Source organism: Pararge aegeria, chromosome 4 (assembly GCF_905163445.1).
Source record: "Pararge aegeria chromosome 4, ilParAegt1.1, whole genome shotgun sequence".
Taxonomy (NCBI): Eukaryota; Metazoa; Arthropoda; class Insecta; order Lepidoptera; family Nymphalidae; genus Pararge; species Pararge aegeria.
This window is the reverse complement of record NC_053183.1, coordinates 17,262,045-17,275,546: the sequence shown is the minus strand read 5'-3', so window position 1 is coordinate 17,275,546 and position 13,502 is coordinate 17,262,045. Positions and strand designations below refer to the sequence as shown.

At 37.4% G+C, this 13,502-nt stretch overlaps 1 protein-coding gene across 6 annotated transcripts in view; it reads right to left on the bottom strand.

Moving 5' to 3' along the window:
- LOC120623385 (FERM, ARHGEF and pleckstrin domain-containing protein 1) overlaps nt 1–13,502 on the bottom strand; it is a 115,251-nt gene that overhangs the window by 59,229 nt on the left and 42,520 nt on the right. For all 6 annotated transcript variants that reach the window (XM_039889388.1, XM_039889390.1, XM_039889389.1 and 3 more), the window contains exons 4-5: nt 6,355–6,459; nt 3,620–3,842 (exon numbers count right to left, since the gene is read on the bottom strand). In XM_039889388.1, coding sequence (XP_039745322.1) covers nt 3,620–3,842; nt 6,355–6,459 — 328 coding nt within the window. The remainder of the gene's footprint in view (nt 1–3,619; nt 3,843–6,354; nt 6,460–13,502) is intronic.

Below are 13,502 nucleotides of genomic sequence, written 5' to 3'. Positions count from 1 at the left end.
TTTAAAGTTTGTATAGGTAGGGTGCAAGAAAGTAATAGTGTTTACGTGCAAAACTACTCTTTATTATAGGAATTGGGCATTTTACGTTTTGCTATGTTATCGTGTAAATGTATATTACATACTAACGAATGTAATTATCTTTATTAAATGACCAAACAGCCACCTGATGGTTAGTCGAAACCCATCGTCTATAAACAGACGACACTTCGTAGGGCATGTAAGGCACACGTTCTACAAAGTGCTACACCGTGTACATCAAAGTCAAAGTCAAAAATATATTTATTCAAGTAGGCCCATAGGTGGCACGTTTGATGCGTACATAAGAATTACACGGTAGTGAGATAATTGCGATAACCACATTCGTAAACTTAAAACTGAAGCTAAAGCATCAACCTGAGGCGTAGGTTTTAAGCCATATGTGTCAACCACGCCCTTCGAACGGATCACAGTAATGCTGCTTAGCGGCAGAAATAAGCATGCCGGTAGTAATTCCCCAGACGAGCTCTGCCACAAAAAGCCTACCAGGTACTAGGAATGTATGTATGTATGGAGATGATATTGTAGTGTTGTATTGTTTGACACTTGAAGCATGTAAGCGAGTGCACAGGCACACTGGCTGTTTTGTTCTGTTGTGAGACTCGAGGGCTCTATAGTGTAGAGCATACTACATACTGTATACACGCTCCACATTAATTATTACACTTCCCGCTAACTTATATCTGTATAATAGAACTTCATACAAGCGAAGGGCACGTCATAGCGTATTAACGCGACCTACTTTGAAGGCGAAATAATTTACAATTCGACTAATTATTGCACAAAAAAAAAACAGTTTAGTGTACCAGTTAAACCTTTGAGATCAAGAAATACTATCTAGTATCATCTACGAAACGGTTCTGACACTTTCGATGCTCTGTAATTTGTAGAAACGTGAAGATGTAACTTTATCAAAGGGCTTAGAAAGCACACTCTGAAATGTGGCTAGTACTTAGCTATCATAAGTAACTAACTAAATTACAATCTTTATAAAATAAAATATTTTTTTAATTCAGACAGTTACAATTGTTTAATTGTCAGTATGTGTTTTATCCTCACTTATCCATGTTAGGGTGGTTAGTCAAAAACTAAAATTGCAATCTTACCTCTACCTACTATCTAGGTACCAAAAGATAGAATACCTACCTCTCTTATTTTTACGCCATTGGTTGCCTGGAAGAGAGCGACATGTAGCGATAAGGCCGCCAAATCGTATACTTTGTGTAAAAAAAATATTTAGAACTAGCGTACCCAGCCCGCTTCGCCGGGCTAGATTTTGCTTTATTTTATTTAAACAATAAACTTAAATTTTTAATTTAAGTCTCATAATATACTAAATCATTTATTTCTCTCCGTATTCATTCTCTTCTATTCTCTTCTCGAGCGGGTGAAGATCATTATCTACACCCATGTACACCCAACAATAGAATATCATCATAGTAAATAAAAGCTGTATTTGACAGTTCAAAAATAGGAGTGCTCCGATCGTCACCAAACTTTACAGGATTACTCGCCAAGTCAATCCGGAGATTCCCTGAAAGTTTCATTGAAATCAGTCCAGCCGTTTCGGAGCCTATACGGAACATACCCACACACTTTCTCTTTTATAAATATAGATTTTTCTCTACTTTTATGTGGTGTACAATAAAATTCATTCAGTCATAGAATAATACGACGTCATGACTTCATATTGCTATACCTATGGATAATTTTAAACAGAATGCTGCTTAAAGCGATGATAGTAAGATCCCAAGACCTCAGATGAATCCTGTAACTGACCCGAAAACCGGATATTAACACTCATCGAATTAAACGCTATCGAACCACGCAAAAAACATTCCTTGTACAATTCATATGAATACGCCGTTTATCGTACTGAAGCGACGGATGAATCATATACAACGTGTCATGTAAAAATGGCGGTGACTGTCTCACTGTTGATTAAGTTATTTTTATTGCATGCGAATGTGGCCGTTTTGCTAATCCTTTAATTCTTAATGAATGCATGCTTTCATAATTCGCTTTCTCCCTTAGGTATACATTTTGACAAATAACTTAGTGCTCACCTACGATCATTATTTTATGTACAGACACATCGGTTAAGTTGTGCTTTGTATTTCAGGTAGTAATAATTATTGAGAGCTATTCTCAGAATGACGTGATTGAATAAAAATGAGGGGCGAGAAAATATATAGATTGGTAGGTACTTAATTTGATCAGTTATTTCAGAACTGAATAATATTTATAAATATTAACTTTCATCATGTGAACTGGATACATTTTAAATAATGCCTAGTCACTTAAAAAGAAAAAGGTTCGCCAATGCAAAACATGAAAACAGTGTGTAAATCGTGTCCTTCGCAGGCTGTTCTGTGCTCTTTTTACGTTACACCTATTGTACTCGGCCGCTTGCAATAACAGAAGCCCACTCGGGACATAATGACTTCTTCTTTTTATAGCGTTGTAAGCTGGGCTGAACAGAGTATAAACTTAGCACAATAAGAGTACCAGAATATAATATGTCACCTTCTCTTCAAAAAAGCAGAAGGTTATCAATTCGACTTACATTAGTCGCGGCTTTGTTACCGATTTTTGTTTCTATTTAACGTTTTATAAAGATATACAAGATAAGTTATATCTTGTATATCTTTATAAAACGTTGTCAACCTCATGTTTATATATTCAAATTCAAAATGTCTTTATTCATTTAGGCCTATCACAGGCATTTATGAAGCGTTCATACATATATGTTTACATAATCGTAAGGGGATGGTGATAACTTCGTTCGCCAACTTAAACCTAAAGCTACGCTATATATATTATATACATGAGGAGTTATATCGGTCGGCAGTATGTATTTGGCGGTAGATAGCTATACAAGGCTGAGGCCTCCCAACATCTACTCAGGTAGTGGGAGGTTGTGAACCAACACAGACCCAAGTCATGTAGAACTACAGATATGACTACAAATTTTACGTTTATTGATTTTTTAACGGGATATACTTCAGTGAGTGTGCTGAGGAACTTCAGAATCTTTTACAACAGAACTTTTCTGGTGGAATGGTGCTTGAGCGATCGCATCCAATCAGCATAATTAATAAAAACTTTGTACGAGTGACGTGCCTGAAAGGTGTTGTGTAGGCGATAGTTTCTAGCAGCCATAAAGTATAGGAATATAGCAATTCTTGGTCCGTCAATTATTACCAGCCCAAAAGACGCTAGCATAATACAAAATATAATTTCAAAATAAGTAAATGGGTGCATGACGGCACGAAAGTGTCATGTCGTTTGCCGTGACGGCATAAGGAAAAATTTTCCTGCAAAAGCGCACCAATAAATGTTTAACATAAAAAATCCAGGATCATTTTTCATAAACTCATAATTATCAATCCGTTCACGGACCAATGTGCCGTGACCCTGGCACAGCCGTAGACCGTAGTCCACCACGCTGGCCCAGTGCGGATTGGCAGGCTACACACATTATGGCGAACTCTCAGGCATGCCGGTGTCCTCGATGCTTTTGTTCTTCACCGTTAAAGCAAGTGAAATTAAAATTTCTTAAATTAAAACCTTATAAACTCACCTTGTACAATATAACTTGCTATCAAAGCAGCTGTATTTTCGTTGCATTGTATGCAGCCCTGCGCTAGATCCCTCTTCACTTGCAGACAGAATAGGTACCGCGTGAACTCCTCTTCGAGCCGCGCGGGATCCGGCGTGTAGAACTTGACGCAGAACCTCAGCGTTGGCTCCAGCATAGACAGACCAACTTGACGGCACATCGGTTTCTCGACGTCCAACCAGTACTGTGGAATATCAAAACTAATATCATAAACTTGTTTTTTTTGTGCCGTGTGCTGTGGGGAGATCAAAATTCAAATTCAAAATTTATTTATTTCAAGGAGGCCTAATATAAGTAGTTTTGAAACGTCGTATGTCGTATGTCTTTCTGTAGTGACTCTACCACCGGTTCGGAAGGCAGATTCTACCGAGAAGAAGACGGCAAGAAACTCAGCAGTTGCTCTTTTCCAACATCATTTTACTATTTAACAATAATTGTTCTATCTTGTGCGAGATGAAAGCGGAGCGGCTAGCTTCCAGGCAACCTTGTCATTTAAAAATGTATCAATAGTATAGTAACCTCGATGTATTAAATGTGTTTCTATACATTCTTTAAACTTATGTAATGGTAAATCTAGTATTACTTTCGGTATTATGTTATAAAACCTATACTCAATCCCACAAATGTTTTGTGTACTTTCCTAAGACGATATGCTAATTTATGACCGTTTCTAGTAAGTCGATTAATTATATCCACTTTTCTTTGATAATAATTAATGTTTTGTTTTACCAAGATTTCATTGATATAAACATATTGCGAAGCTACTGTAAGTATACCTATTCTATAACTCTTTAATTTAACACGGAGAGATTCCCGTGATCTAAGTTTGTATATTGATCGGACAACTCTTTTTTTGTAATGTAAATATAGTATCTATGTCAGCTGCTTTGCCCCATAGCAAGATCCCGTATGATATAACACTATTAATATACGCAAAATAGACAAGCTCAGCAGTTTCAACGTCTGTAAACTGTCTAATTTTTCTGACTTAGATCAGAATACAGTTAATACGCTTTCCTTTTCCCGCGGATGTCGTATGAGGCGACTGAGGGAGTATATCGGAGAATAAGCAGCAGCGTCGTCAGTTCAACTACTACCATACCTATAAAGCGAGGTGATTATGAGCAAATCGTCAAGTTCGGCAAGCCTTTAGTCCAATCCAGTAGACTGTTAGAGACTGTAATGATAATATGAGTTTGTGTATTGCCTATATTCGTTCCAATCATTGCGCCGATCTTGTTGAAAGCTTGCATCCCGATGATTGACATAAGATACTTTTTATCCTAGAAAAGAACGGGTACAAGGATTCCGGATTTAAAAAAATTGCCTGTGACAAAATTTTGCATAGATGTTATATTCTCAAGACCAGTGGCGTGCACAGGGTTTATGACCAGGGTATGCATAAAGCAGGTACATGACATAAAATAGAAAAATTCCCCTCCAACACGAGTTATATACAATAATTTGGGTACGCAGTGCTTTTCGGCATGTATGAAGTGCACGCCGCTGCTCAAGACATAGATAGAGAGATATTAAAAAGACGAACATAGGATACCATTTATTCTGAAATAACTATCAGTACCTTAACTTTTTTTGATAATACAGAACTTGAAATATGTCGCGAGCAAAGCTAGTTTTCCATAATTTTAATAATATTTGCAATCGAAATTTCCATCAGGACCCTGACCTGCAAACTAAACTATACATTTCCAGAAAATTACACGTTTCCTATTGTTTAATTTATAAGTTTCAAAAATTTATTAGAAAAATTAGTACATCGAATTTACCATAGCACAATAGGTATTATAAATTTCTTAATGCTTGGAATCTTAAGTGCTTATAAAGTGGGCCTACTTGAATTGCTTCCTCAAAAGTATGATAAATGATAATACGGGGATATTTAACGAGGGCAAAAACAAATTTCTTAAAAGCCAGCACCGTAAACCTTATTAATGACTCATCTAACGCTGCAGATGTTATAAACGGCGATAATTACTTAACATCAGTGACCCGACAGTAAAGTCAAAGTCAAGTCAAATATTTCTTTATTCAAATAGGCACATATATGGCACTTTTGATGCGTTGATTGTATACAAAATGCGTACATAGCAGTGAGTAGTGATGGCGATAACTACATTCGTAAATTTAAAACTATAGCTACGAGGGTTCCAAACGCGCACTGGTCTAAAAAGAAGTCCACAACAAACTTAGCCGGGTGTGCGCTTTGTTATCACCATCTCACATTTGAAAATATTCAAGAAGCAACCTGGTTAGAGCAATTTTTCAACCCAAGCTTTTTTATCGTTCACGTAATCCTCTATACTATAAAAGGACTTTTCTATAAGCTTTTGCTAAATTCTGACAATTAAACTGTTCGATAAATACAGCGTATATTTGAAAAATAAAACTAATAAAATCCGCTGAGTTCTGAACCGCTGTTCTAGGGTTTCTAGCTTCATATAACTTGAGTTTCTCTAAGGCAAGAATTAAAAGGCATATAGTTGAGGTGTGAAAAACTAACTCTACCATCTATGGAATCGGATTTAAACTAAGAAATTACGTGTGTAAAATTGAATTCATAGGCTTTGTCCCGGTGTAGGAAAACATCATGAGGAAACCTGCATGCCTGACAAGTTCCCCATAAAGTTCTGACCCGTGCCATGTAGTGGGCCGGTAATATGATGAAGATGACATACCTTAGTTCCGTTAGCATCTTGATATTCGAGTCCGAAGTAATCAGCTTCTAGTAGATGTAGCTGGCGACAGACTTGATCGAATAACACACGACCGAGCGCCTTTGACTGCAACAATAAATAACATATTATTTTATAACACGTACTTTTTTTTGCAAATTGGTAATTTAAGATCAAGATGATAAAGCATCTGCCTTTTACAAATTCAACTCTTATACAATTATAAAGAGAAAAAGTTTTGGAAGTTCTTCAACTTCAAGTCTTAAATTCGCCGATACCCCAATGCCTAGCGCCGAAAGTCTTCAACGAGTGTATCCTGCCTGTAATTACAACCGAGACGTGGACCGTCGACTTGATCCACAAATTTAAAGTCGCGCAACGCGCTATGGAGCGAGCTAATGTTGGGAGTCTCTCTTCGGGAGAAAATTCGCAACGAAGAAATCCATAGGAGAACCAGGATCACCGCCGACATTGGTCAAAGGATAAGTAATTTGAAGTGGCAGTGGGCTGGTAATGTCTGTCGTAGGACCGATGGCCGTTGGGGCAGACGCGTTCTGGAGTGGAGACCGCGAATCGGTAAGCGCAACGTGGGACAACCTCCAACCCGCTGGGCAGATGTCCTTCAAAAGGTGGTTGGAAGCCGCTGGATGCGAAAGGCGGAAGACCGTGCGTGGTGGCGCGCTCTTGGAAAGGCCTATGTTCAGCAGTGGACACTAGTGGGCTGTTTGATGATGCAAGTTTGTGTATCTGTGTTTGAGACGTTGTCGGCGGTAATCTGTGGATCTACTGAACCAATCGTAAAAGTTCTTTCACCAGTATATAGCCACTTTATTTGTGAGTGCATGGCACTCACAAATAAAGTGGCAACAACATATTTACCTCAAAACTGAAAAGAACTTTCGTGGGAGTCAGATTTGCTAAGGTGTCAAGTAAAATGTAGAAAACTACTGGTAGGTACTTTCCTTGTTACTATTTAAAAACGAATACGACATATATGCTATATACATAGCGAAATAAAATTGTTGTAGAAAATATATTGTCTCTTGCTATTTAGTTGTATAACAAAGTCTGCGCAAAAATTTTCTGCGTGCGATGCCTAAACGGTAAACGTTGCACCAAAACGTCGAAAGTATGAAGTAAATATGACGGAATTGTCCCATTTTAAAAATTTCATAAAAACAGTCGGCGACAACATGTTATTCCTCCTTGTAATGTTGACCCATACGTGGAAGAAGTCGCGAGGTACCGCTAGTTAACTTATAAAGATAATGCTGTATTTTTATATTTGCAATCTTTCGTTACACAACAAACAAAATCCAAAGGGCCTCATGATATAAAAGGTAACATAAGGTAACATAAGGTAATATAAGGATTGTAAGGACGTACAAGTAGTATAACGAACGAGAATCCCGTTCCCATTCATCTCTGTCCTCGTCCGCTTTTAGTAAACAAGACGTAGGTACCTACGAGTTTTGATCGACATCGCTATGTCTTGTGTTTTTCAAAGCAAGAGGCTCACAGCAAATAACATCAGTTGGATGCATTAATTAAAATGTGGCCGTTGAAGATCATGCTTTGTGACTTGAGGTCAAATGGTCGTCAGCTAAGTAACGTTGAAAGCCATTCTATCTGTATCGCCTACAATTATATGTGCTTTGGCAATTGACCTATATTGACATCATCATCGTCATCATGTCAACCAATGGACGTCTACTGCACCCTCTTTTGTAGAGAATTCCAAATACTACAGCCTTATGCCGCTTGCGTCCAGCGGATCCCTGCAACTCGCTTGGTGTTATCCGTCCACTTCGAAGGGGTCACCATACCAGCCCCATGGGACCCCAAGCTATGTGCCCTACCCAATGCCACTTTAGCATCGCGACTCTTCTAGATAAGTCGGAAACTCTGATTTGATCACGTAGAGATACTCAAAGCCTAGCTCTCCCCATCGCCCACTGAGTTTCACTGAGCCTTCAAATGAGACCCATAATTAGACCATATTCTAACAACGTGCAAATAAAAACCGAAACAATACTTCAAAGGCTTTAGAGGTACATTATGTACTGTCTCTGAGAATTATCTGTAAAACCGAAAACCTTATAGTTTTTGATTAAACCACTGCCATAGTTTTTACTGAAAGATATCAGATACAGCCCTAAAATCACATGCAAAATTAAAATCATGTGAATCCTGCCACTTTACTAGGTACAGTAATATGCGCGTGTCGGTCTTTAATCTTTAATAGGGTTGTCATAAGTAAGCAATTCGAATGCTTTGCATTCGTTTGTTTGGAAAAATAAATATGCTTCTTTTGATTAAATATTTCTACAGCGTGATTCCTCATGAAATATATTCATGCATTCTTTAATATTATTTTGTAATTCTGTAATATGTCTGTGTATATCTTTAATAAACGTCGTGACTACGTACTATTATTAACTACGTGATAATAAAAGACCAGACATCGAAAAATCGCGATGCTCTCTCATTGTCTGCATTTCGAAAATGTTTGGTATGGCAAAATAAAACAGGAATTTCGTAATACTTTTATACCATCATTGCAGAGTTTTGTAAACAGAACATTTTGTGCTTGCAAAGGATATCTGTGGAATGTACGCTCCCTGAAAGCCTTAAATATCAACTTCCACGGTTTGATATTATAACCGAGTGTAAGAGGTGGGGTTGGATAGTACAAAATGATGTAGCATTAAAGCCCGCCTTTTGTTGTCCAGATGCGGTTTTGCAGCAGAAAAAGAAAAGAGGTCCGTTAGATTATAATACTCAACTACTCGTTCTTACATAAACTTATGTTTAATAGCAATTAACATATAAACCTGCGACATAGCCACAGGCACACGCCCCAATTATGAAAAAGTGCAAACAAAAAAAAACACACTTCGCATTTATAATATTAAGAATGAGTGCTAACACGTGAAATTGCTGATGAAATGAATGTCATTAAATACATTTTTAAACGACTTCAAAAAGGGAGACGGTCCTCAATTCGTTAAATCAAAAAAGGCATTTAATGATATAAATAGAGATACAATTCAAAACAAATCGTCTAACACGCACCAAATTTTAAATTATTTTAATCGTTCTGAACGATAGCAATACGGACGGATACAAACAGAACACAGTACTGTGGTGATAAGTAAATCTTCGCCCACTAATGTCGTAATGTAAATTAGCCGGAACATGACGTGCTACAGCAATTTTGTGAAGTAGGTAAATAATTAATGTTGATAACTATAACTTGATATTGTATCGCTTGCCACTGTGCGAATCGGCCATCAAACAAAAATGATGTCAATAACACTTCATAATGAAGACTACGCCATATGAACACAGTATCCTTTAAAAGCATGGTACGATTAATTTTGTTCACATCGTCCTCTACGTGGCACAGGAATTTCATATCACTTTCAGCGCTTTACAGTCGTAGATTTTCAGACTGCATATATATTGAACTGTGGCCAAGTCTAGTGCCAGCTATTCGTGCTAAGTACCTACCTACTCCATCAAAACAGTCTGTAAGATCATCAACGTCTGGTTTATTGAACTGTATGTGATAATCTCGCCAAAGATGGAGTGCTCTTACCTAGAATATGCTTCGTCATCAGCCAACATGCATCCATTGCTATACATGGGTCTCTTTTAAGCAGCGCCAACTCTTTCTACTCCTTACCTTCTTCATCCAATTGATGCCTGTCACATTCCGGAATCAAGGAGTATCCTTCTTTCACGCCCAAACTAAGCAACCAAGGTTCTGGATTTTAGATTTTCGATAGAATGGAGAGTAAGATAGAGAGACAAGTAGAAGAAGAAGAGGGAACTTATCTCAGGAAAACAAATGGTTCCTGCGAGATTTGTAAAAAGCCGTAATAAACCCTGACGAAGAGCAAGGGCATCAACTAGTGCATCATATATCTATCGCCAGAATGCAAGAAATTTCATACAGATCGATGCAGTCACCACTGCCGAACCAGAGCCATAACATATTTAGCAAACAACAAGCAAACAGACACTTTCTAGCACTACACGCGACTTCAGAATTGGGTCTAAAGCTTCGCTCGTCAACAATTTGTAATCTTACCACGGGAACTATTTGAGAGATCGGTATAGAAGTAGGTGACATGCATACCAAGTTTTTAAAGCTGTCTGCCCGCGGCTTAGCTCGTAAACAAATTTCAATTTTCCCTCGGGAACTACTTAAGGAATCGGAATAAAAGGTAGTCTATCTTCTTTTCCATGACAAAGGCTACATGCATGCTAATATATACATAATATTGATAATAATTATATATATAAGTTGGGTAAATAAAAACGAATGCCATCAAATCTGAATGCGACCGAATCTTGTGTTTTTTTCTCGTCGATAGCGTGTCCTCGACCTACCTTCTACTCGTGCCTATTGAATGCAATCGTAGCGCTAATAATAGGAGACGGAATACTCGCCCGAGCGTACTACAAAGATGGATATATATGATAGATAGAAATTGATTGTATTTTTTATATTTGATAAAATGTTTATCGATATATTAATACCTGAAGCAAAAACATTGTATTGTTACGAAAATTGCGCGGATGGAGGATTATGAAATTCCCAGTTATAGTTTACTGGCGGTCCCTCGCTACTTCAAGCGCGTATAAGTCAACCTTAAACGTACATTAGCTGTCGAGAACTTTTTTTTTTATTTTTAAAGGGGATCAATTTTGTACGAACATGTTTTTATCGAAACGTTAACCGTTTACGCAGCGCAAATTTTACAAAAGGTTAACAGATAAATATTTTAAAAGTTAAATATCAAATTGAAATTTTACTTTTACGAGTGAAATATACTTAGTTAAGATTTCACATAATCCTTTCTTCTTTACTACTTTGTTTGTTCGTTAGTTTGTCTTTCCTTCACGCCCTAACCAATAAAAATGTCGGCATGGACATTTGACTTTCCCAGAAAAATAAACGGTTCCCATGAAATTTGTTAAAAAAAACAGAGAAAACGAAGAACGTGAGATTATGTTAAATTTCAAATTATGTGTAAAATAATTTAAAATAAAACCACAAAAATGTAGTTTGATTACTGTCACACTAACGGTGCTAATGGCTCAATATGCATAAGAAATCACTACTGTCCAAACACTTTCCTTATGCAAAAAAAAGCCCAATCCGCTGCAGCTTCATTGCTGTTGAGAAGGTAAAAATAAGTCTCTTTTACATTTTTATTGCTTCTGTCTCCCTCTTCTTCGAAGTTAGCCCTCGGTAAAATCTCACCTGCTGTTAATTGATGATGAGTGTGAGATGGTAACGGCCTAACCGTATAAGGGCGTGGCAGTTATATTAAACCTATAAACCTAGTCGGTTTCTACGCGACGCTCGCTCGGTAATCGCTTAGCGGTCAGGTCACGGTCATTTTTTCAGTACGGTGGTAACTAGCCACAGCCAAATCCACCTGCTAAAGCACGGGAATATGGAATAGGAGAAGTTTACTCCCGTTTATTATTTACACATATATTATTTCGATATTATTTCCACTCGCGCGCCAGTGCTCTGAGAGTTGATAAAGCTGTGGGAGAAGATAAATTTATATCCTTTCCCCGGGGAGATAATTGTCTCCTGCCCATGCTAGCCGTAAGAAAAAACAGAAATTATCAATTCCCAAATTGCCGCAGGCTCGCAATTAAACCACAGCATTAACAGCTGCGCGAGGGAGGTCGTCAAAATTTTCAATATTCGGTAAGGTAGGTAGGTACTAGGGATTCATATCGCGTAATATCGAGTCTGCTGGCAAGTTTGAAACTCAATTAAAACTCAACAAGGATGCGGTCAAACTGCATAACATTTATCCCGGAAAATTATAGTAGGTTTATTGGTGGTAGGTATATTGCACAACTAATACATTACGAGCAATCCTCCCCACCTTCGCTAGGGTAAACGTAAAAAAAAAAGAACAAACAAATAGAAAGCCAGGTTAACAAAAAAAACGATAATATAAAACATATGCACAAAGGCGGCCTTATCGCTTGAAGCGATCTCCTCCAGACAACCTTTGGTTGAAGAAACATTACATATACATAAAACGGGATAGTGCAATACCCAAATTGTATATTGTATTTATATACTATTACTACATACTAGACAGGAAATTGTATTTTAACCGCGATTTAAAGATATTTAATGATTTGGACTGTCTTATTTCCCTTAATAATATAATAATATTTAATATAATAGACTAAACTAAATTCAATTTTACTATTATCTACTCATTTAATGTATTCGTCTTCAAATTTATTTGTATTACTTTATATATAAGAAGCTAATTTAGTTTTGAATACACTGAATGAGTTTACATTTTCATAGGTATAGGTATTTTATTATAAAAATTGGCGCCTTCAATGGCGCACCACCTTTACCGTAAAAGAATTGCCATGCGCCAATGAACGACTAGCAGGAACGCAGAAGGAAACAATAATGCAGTTGATTGGAGAATTTCTTTATAATCAACTAGCTGTTGCCCACGACTTGCCTGCGTTTGATTTTGTTCTTTGATGTGGCATTTAATATAGTTGTAGTTCTAAAAAAATTTTAAGTGTTCAGTATCGCTAAACCTTAAATGAACGGTTTGCTGCTGTCCGCTGAGTAGTTCTGTCCTCTATCTCCAACCACATTCATCAAATCTAAACAGTTTGTGCAAAATTAAACACATATTATAACATCTATAGCACTTTATGTATTTAGTATAGCTAAGCCTGGTGTAAAATCGTCTAACACTTTCATCCCCTCTCCCAAAGGAACCGACCTTAATATCGGGATAAAAAGTATTCTATATTACTTCTAACACTTCCAAGAATATGTGTACAAAGTTTCATGAAGATCGGTTACAAACTTACATTCACATTTATAATATTAGTAGGGATGTTTACAGCTGTCTTTCCGTTACACAATCAATCAATAGCCTCCATTACAGTACTAAGGGCCTCTCCCAAAGGCGGACAGGTTCGCAGTAGATGGTATTAGTAGATGAGTCGACGCTGCTGCCCATTCTATGTTAAATTCCCATGGTCACCTCAAAACGAGGGGTGGTGACAACTGTATTCTGATCTGCCGTCACCACACGGCAAACAATACTAACAAAATACGCGGTCAAACG